General features: G+C 39.3%; 1 protein-coding gene across 1 annotated transcript in view; it reads left to right on the top strand.

Moving 5' to 3' along the window:
- LOC113048732 (beta-adducin-like) overlaps positions 1 to 5,700 on the top strand; it is a 14,386-nt gene extending 8,686 nt beyond the window's left edge. The window contains exons 12-14 of the mRNA XM_026210549.1: positions 2,886 to 3,003; positions 3,770 to 3,838; positions 4,895 to 5,700. Coding sequence (XP_026066334.1) covers positions 2,886 to 3,003; positions 3,770 to 3,838; positions 4,895 to 5,157 — 450 coding nt within the window. The 3' untranslated portion in view covers positions 5,158 to 5,700. The remainder of the gene's footprint in view (positions 1 to 2,885; positions 3,004 to 3,769; positions 3,839 to 4,894) is intronic.
- Positions 5,701 to 8,530: the final 2,830 nt, after the last annotated feature.

Raw genomic sequence — 8,530 nt, 5'->3', positions numbered from 1 at the left:
TCAGTGTCCTGCAGCACAGAAGCAGTCATCAGTGTCACAGACGTATATTTGTAGAAATAGACAACAATACATTGTATGGGTCACAATTATACATTTCTCTTTTATGCCAAAAATCATTAGGATATTAAATAAAGATCATGTTCCATGAAGATATTTTGTAAATCTCCTAATGTTAATACATCAAAACTTCATTTTTGATTAGTGATATGCATTGCTAAGAACTTTATTTGGACGATTTAATTATTATTATTTATTTATTTTGCACCCTCAGATTCCAGATTTTCAAATAGTTGTATCTCAGCCAAATATATAAATCTCTGTTAAAATAAAAATTGACCCTTATGACTGGTTTTGTGCTCCATGGTCACATATACTGATATACACTAGTGTACACTGCAAGATATATATATGTATATCAGTAGTGTAGCCAGAAAAGAGACTCTGGGTGTGCATATGAAAATCTGGGTGTGCCACATTTATTGTCAGATTACTGTGCAAAATTATGGGATAGTATTTTTGTCACACTGCTTCCGTCCAACCATACTCCTAGTGTTAATTTGCAGGTCGTGTCAAAATGTAGTTAATTGTTATATGTAATAATTTTCTTCCAAATACGATAATTTTTAACTTTAGCTATTTCATTTTGTTTATTTTTCATTACAATTTATTCACTTTAAATAAATTATAATATATAATTATAGGATTAAAATGAATTGTAGTTGCTCAGTATAGATATTTGCGCGCTTCGGATGAGCGCATGCACAAATCTTCTCACTGCGCGAACTCGCTGCCTCTGGCTCTTAAATGTTTAAACTGACAAAGCTTAAATGAGTTTAGTTTAAACACAGATATCAGCACCCAGGTGATGACGGAATAAATTACTGCTCATATACAGCATTCGCGTTGAACAAGAGTGAATTATTTGTCCAGGGTTTTTTTTTTCTCATGTTGTTGTAATGTCTGGGAAGCCAGAATGCGCATGCATCAACAGAAACATTTATTAGCCGAACCCTGTTTTTTCTACGTGCCATTTATAGCAAGCCATATTACAGATGATATTACAGATGCTTTGTCAGATTTAAGTTGAAGCGCGTGCCGAACCGTGTGTGGTGAACCGAACAGTTTGGGTTTTTTTTTTTTTTTCAGCGAACCGTGCCATCCCTATTACCTCAATAATCAATCAATTACAGGCCTAAAACAATCATGCCCGAGCAGACGGATATTAGTACATCTCATCACACCGTCACCCGCGTCTAAATCAGTTGTGTGGTCTGGTTTTCAGTCTAAAACAGTTGTGTCAAGTATAAATGTCTCGTCTGTTTCGGGAGGTGCGCACGCAGTCAGCGGAGGCGCGCACCTTTTTTTCTCAGATTTTGAAAAATCTTTGCGATCGACTTAAAATGCTTCCAAGATCGACTTGTCGACCGCGATCAACGGGTTGGTGACTCCAGATATAGCGACCAACTTTTTTTGAGCAAGCATTGATTATGCGTGACACAGTCTCAATTTGTGGGACGCATGTATTGGGCTTCAAATGCTGTGCGCGCACGCGCTACGCAGGACGGGTGGTCACCCTACCTGGCACACCCGTCTACTGTGTGTCCACCTTTGTGTGTGGGTCCATGTACATGCTGAATCGACAGGTTAAAAAAAAGCCTTAAGTCCAAATATTCATTTATCACCAATTAACTGTTTGACAAACACTTCCTGCTTCGATGTCCAGATCTGAATCAACCGAAGTGCCGATCTGAATCAACCGAGTCGCGAACAGGCTCCGAAGTGCCGATCTGAATCAACCGAGTCGCGATCAGGCTCCGAAGTGCCGATCTGAATCAACAGAGTCGCGAACAGGCTCCGAAGTGCCGATCTGAATCAACCGAGTCGCGAACAGGCTCCGAAGTGCCGATCTGAATCAACCGAGTCGCGAACAGGCTCCGAAGTGCCGATCTGAATCAACTGAGTCGCGAACAGGCTCCGAAGTGCCGATCTGAATCAACCGAGTCGCGAACAGGCTCCGAAGTCCCGATCTGAATCAACCGAGTCGCGAAGGCTCCGAAGTGCCGATCTGAATCAACCGAGTCGCGAAGGCTCCGAAGTGCCGATCTGAATCAACCGAGTGGCGAACAGGCTCCGAAGTGCCGATCTGAATCAACCGAGTCGCGATCAGGCTCCGAAGTGCCGATCTGAATCAACCGAGTCGCGATCAGGCTCCGAAGTGCCGATCTGAATCAACCGAGTCGCGATTAGGCTCCGAAGTGCCGATCTGAATCAACCGAGTCGCGCGAAGGCTCCGAAGTGCCGATCTGAATCAACCGAGTCGCGATCAGGCTCCGAAGTGCCGATCTGAATCAACCGAGTCGCGAACAGGCTCCAAAGTGCCGATCTGAATCAACCGAGTCGCGCGAAGGCTCCAAAGTGCCGATCTGAATCAACCGAGTCATGAACAAAAAATATATACACATTCTAAGTAAACAACAATAGCCCAAGTTTAGTAAACATTTTTTATTGAGACTATAAAAAATAATTCTGCATCTATATTTAGGTGTGCCAGCTGCCACTGTGGGTGGCACAGGCACACCCTGGCACACCCGTGTCTACGCAATATGTCTATGTATTTTTGTCTAAATGGTTCTTGTTTTGAAAAAAAGACAAAAGAAAACAAATGTATCAGATTATATCAATGTGTCAGGTTTGTTTTTCTTATCCCATTGTAAATACATTTTCCAAATTTAGTAATGTTTTTATTAAATTTTTTAATTTGGACTGTATTTTTTAATACAGTTCTGATTTATAAAATAAGATCTACCTCTGCACATCAGTAGTAATGAGCACACTTCATGGATCAGACACTTCTTCACGCAGACATGCATTGATTGTGCTTCCAGGCTCCGGAGTCTGTGGATCCTCCATCCGCTGCGGAGCACGAGACTCCGAACCCCTTCAACGAGCTGACGGATCTGGAGCTGGACGAGTACCGCAAGGAGGTCCAGCGCAAGCAGGACGGTACGAGACCAGAGTCTTACCAAGAGTGGTTTAGTCCCACATGCTCTTTTCATAAGCCATTGACTTCTGGGCTAAGTATTGCATTATTGATTCTCCTCTGGATTAAAGAAGAGAATTCAATAAACACCTCCTGTCTTACACAGGACACATCCTTAGACTAATATTGATTGGATATCACATAGCTTTACTCTTTATTTTTATTATCTACTCCATAAAATAAGGTTTTGGAAAAATATTATTTTATTTGTGGGAGTACAAGAATGCATGTATTTAATACTTTGAAGTGTGCCTAGAAAATAAATGAATTAAAGTTGAATTGAATTTAAAAGTCTGAAAACAAACAAAAACATCAGACTGACCTCAAACTTTTGAATGATACATTGTTTATTTGTTTTTTCTGGCAGTATTTTTCTAGTACGAAAACAATGATGAACTCTAATTACAAATTAAACACTAACACTTATAGAATAAAGAAATGAATAAAAACCATGAAGCAAAATTGAACTAAAAGTTTATATTAATGTTGAATTTAAATGACATGCTGAGACTCTTGTGATAACTTAAATGGAAAAATGAACTTGTTACTGAAAAAGCTACATATTTTTGAAATCACACTAAAAACTGTAAATCATTTAGAAGTGTCACTATTGTTCTGCATCACTCCCCAGCACTGGTGATGACTCACTGCACACCTCCACCTCATCTCCCTCTGTTTCTGTTCCCTTTCTTCTTCTTCTTCTCCCAACCCTGATGTTTTTGTTTAAAGGTGTGGAGGAGGTAGTGAATGACTCGGGGGCTTCCCCGAATGCCTCCCCCAAAAAGACCCCACCGTCAGGTCAGACCCTTGGCTCACACCTGTGCATGTGAACACTGCAGAAACACCTGCTATGCTCCATCTGTGCATCGCATCATCTGCTTCGATTGGGTGTTTGTTTTATAATCTGCATAATGGCATTAAAGGAAGAGTTCACCCAAAAGGGACTGTTCTGTGATTTGGAGATATTGTAGCATTGCTTCACTTGCTCTGCAGTGAATGGGTGCCGTCAGAATGAGAGTCTGATAAAAACATCACAATAATCCACAGCACTCCAGTCCATCAGTGAACATCTGGAGAAGACAAAACCTGAAACACATCCAGCATTAAGATGATTTTAACTCAAACACATAGAGTCTTTAATCCATAATAACACATCCTTCTCGTCTGAATCAGGAGAGAAATCTGCACAGATCAAGCAGAGTTTAAACAGCTCTATGTTCACTTCAGAAGTTGTTATCTGATGGACTGCAGTGCTGTGGATTATTGTGATGTTTTTTTTTATCAGACTCTCCACATTATCAGGCACCCATTCACATCCATTGGCGAGCAAGTGAAGCATTATCTCCAAATTTGTTCTGATTATAAAAATAACTGATTTGCACATTTAATGGCCTGAGGGTCAGCAAGTATACAGCTTTTTTTTTGGGGGGGGGGGGTGAACTATTCCTTTAACAGGGGATGATATAGAGTAACATGGGATGACTGTATTCAAATCTATGTGTGTGTATCCATTTCAGTTTTCATGTTTTTGTTTTTATGTGTGACATTTTCAGCTCTGTACTGTGGCCTCCATCTGTCTTCACACCTTTGTGCTTCTCTGTCTGTCTCTGTCCCTGTGTTATAATTTGTAGGACAATCGTTTGGTACTCAGATCTTGTCTCACTAGTGAGTATGTAGAAACTAAGACATTGCACACAACTTGAATGAGCATGTTGGCCAAAACTGAAATGTCATAGCAGCTGCTTCTGTTCCAGCACTGAGCATCCTGAGCAATGCTTAACTGCCTTTTCCTTTTCTCTTCTTTCATTATTTGTATTGTGCTATGTATTTCCGTTTCAATCGATTCACATTCAGATGGGAAAGCGGTGCAGAATGATAAAGGCGATGAAAAGAAACAGCAGGAGGAGCTAGAAAAACAAATGAAGGCACTTTCCACCACTGACACGTCAGAAACCTCGGCCCCGCCCACGACTCCGCCCACTGCCCCGCCCAACAAACCCGCAGGCAACACCCCAGAGGGCTCGCCTTCCAAATCTCCATCCAAGAAAAAAAAGAAGTTCAAAGCTCCCTGTTTTCTAAAGAAAAGCAAGAAACAAAAAGAAAAAGCCGAATCTTGAACTCTTACACACAAGTGTTCTTCACTAGTGCTTTCACACATCTTCACATCCAGTCCATCTACTGACCTTTACATGCCATACGGGTTTTTCACTATGGTTTTGTGACTTGAAACACATTTTCGGTACACGATGCAAATTTCACAATGCTTCACTGATGTGACCCTTCCCCTTGCTTCAAAATGAATTGCACTTAGTACATGCGTAGAAACAGAATGTGGCATTGAGTAAGCATTGATTGTTCATGTCTATCGAGTCTGATTGTTGCTCATTATCATGTTACCATTCACTGGAAATCATGATTGAGATGGCTTACAATAATACACATCAAAACGCCAGAATAAGCAAGATCGTGATGCTGCAACTTTAAATGCACGACTTTTCTTCTTCTTCTTATACTGTTATTATTTATTATCTTTTTTATGTATGTGTGTTGAAGACTTATTTGCAGTTGGAATTATTTTTATGATCATTCACTGTTATTTAAAAGCTTTTGTGTGTATATTTGCTGGTTTATAAACTTGATTCCATGTCACTATTAGAATGTAAAATGCTAGAATCGGATGTACCATTCATTAAATACCACATCCATGTAAAGCTGGTGTAGTTTGTGTCTTTGGTGTGGATTTAAAAACTATACTTATTCACAAAAGTTGTAATTCTGTATCTTCCTTAAAAAAAATTCTTATGAAATGTTCCTAACGATATATTTGTGCCTCATCATTTGACCAAAATCCACATCAGATCTCAGTCAGCAGAGATTCTAAACACTCAGTGGTGATCGATAGTGACTGAAGTGTTGCATTAATCTCATTCAGTGTCATGTGTAGCTTGAAGCTAATTGTAGCTATAATTTCTCTGTTACCCATAATACGATTATATTTCATTATGTATTTTATCAAAAGAAGTAGCATAAGTGCATAAGAATTTTTTTTATTTGTTTTCTTAAAAGATTTTTAATTCTAGATATACAGTTTATATGCAAGCATTCTCCAAAATGTCATTTGTGTGGAAATATTACAAAGTCTGTAAATGGGACATTTATAAAGGCAGAGCAAGCTCACTGTTCACCAAGTGTCTAATATTGGAAGAAAATCTTTCAAATTGAATTGGGGGGTGTTTATATTAATGTATCTAAACTTAGATGGTATTTTCTTTTCATCTTGTCACTGTATTATCCATTCTAAAGTAGTATTTCTTGGCGCAATGCTGCTTTATTTACAGCGGTAACCAGGGAAATGCTGTGTCACTGCTTTGTTTACAGAGGTAACCAGGGAAACGTCGTGTCATAGCCTTGTTTACAGAGGTAACCAGGGAAATTCCGTGTCACTGTTTTGTGTACAGCGGTAACCAGGGAAACGATGTGTCACTGTTTTGTGTACAGCGGTATCCAGGGAAACACCGTATCACTGCTTTGTGTACAGCGGTAACCAGGAAAACGCCCTGTCAATGTTTTGTGTACAGCGGTAACCAGGGAAACGATGTGTCACTGTTTTGTGTACAGCGGTAACCAGGGAAACACCGTGTCACTGCTTTGTGTACAGCGGTAACCAGGAAAACGCCCTGTCACTGTTTTGTGTACAGCGGTAACCAGGGAAACGCCGTGTCACTGTTTTGTGTACAGCGGTAACCAGGGAAACGATGTGTCACTGTTTTGTGTACAGCGGTAACCAGGGAAACGCCGTGTCACTGCTTTGTGTACAGCGGTAACCAGGAAAACGCCCTGTCACTGTTTTGTGTACAGCGGTAACCAGGGAAACGCCGTGTCACTGTTTTGTGTACAGCGGTAACCAGGGAAATGTCGTGTCACTGCTTTGTGTACAGCGGTAACCAGGGAAACGCCGTGTCACTGCTTTGTGTACAGCGGTAACCAGGGAAACGCCGTGTCACTGTTTTGTGTACAGCGGTAACCAGGGAAATGTCGTGTCACTGCTTTGTGTACAGCGGTAACCAGGGAAATGTCGTGTCACTGCTTTGTGTACAGCGGTAACCAGGGAAACGCTGTAACACTGATGTTCCATTTGTGCCACCTGCTGGCAGAGAATCAACCAATGTGCTGTTTTTGTGTAATTTCACAAAGATCAAGTTAAACCACTCTGATTTTGCTTCAGATTTTTAAAATGAGATAAGAAACTGATCTTTTAACTGATATTTTAAAAAGCCTCAGAAAACCTGCCAAGAATGCCCACAACAGATGTCTATACCTACAAACTTCTGAAAACTGATTTAGTCTACGAAACCTCATTTCTCACTTAAGCAATATAAAATATTTTGAAGGATACATGACAATATTTGAAAACATTATCTTTAAAATTATTGTTAGAATAAATAATTTATTTATATTTTCAAACAGCTGTTTTATGGATGGCTACTGAAATATCATTACTGAAATCTTGGGTCACACTTTATTTTTAGGTCCAATTCTCACTATTAACTACCATTAAATATGACTTTTGCCTCAATTAATTCCTTATTTGCTGCTTATTAATAGTTTATAAAGGTAGTTGTTAAGTTTAGGGTATTGGGTAGGATTAGGGATGTCATGCGTTATATGTACTTTATAAGCACTAATAAACAGCCAATATGTTAATAATAGACATGCTAATAAGCAACTAGTTATTGGTGTGAATTGTTAGCAATGTTACACTGGTAGTTACTGCACAAAGTAATATTATTACTGTAACTAGCTACTGTTCATCTTTCTAGAACCACCAAAGGAGAAGTAAATGTACTTTGTTTTTTTGCAATAATGTATGTTATTATATGTATATATATATAAACATGACTAATAGTAGCATTGATTATTGTCAAACTGTTTGCAGCTTTTGTTTGGCAAAGCTGATGCTCTAAATAACCACAAGATGGCACAACCAGACATAACCAGTGTGTGTGAAAGATATTCCTGCTAATTAAAGTTGAAGATTAAATCTTAAATATTATTGTGCTGTAATATACTTCTCTGTTTGTTTTCTAATGTAAAAACTCCAGATCTTTGAATTAATATTAGTTCTATAGTTTGCAATTTTCCACTTTATATCGAATACATTTTTTAGTCCATTTTTTATATGTACAAACAGCACACGTTATGAGAAATGTACCTTGGGAGGTTAGTATCCCAGCAGCAGGTCTGTATTGGACCCATCATCTCTGCAGGTGCAGCACGGCTCATCGGTGGACTGTGATGTAATGTTTTGGTGCAGGAAGGAGATCAATGATGTAATCATCTTTCTCTTGCAGGCAGTACATGAACAGGAAGGTGGTTTAACACACCTTTGGATTTCACTGCTTGCTGAGTCGACAGGAAGCACGTTTGTGATAAAAACCTATATTTCCTTTTCTTACCGTAATTTATTTCAAATATGTGTTTCAGCAGTTT

The sequence above is a fragment of the Carassius auratus genome, chromosome 30, assembly GCF_003368295.1.
Source record: "Carassius auratus strain Wakin chromosome 30, ASM336829v1, whole genome shotgun sequence".
NCBI lineage: Eukaryota > Metazoa > Chordata > Actinopteri > Cypriniformes > Cyprinidae > Carassius > Carassius auratus.
This window is presented reverse-complemented; position numbering and strand designations above follow the sequence as displayed.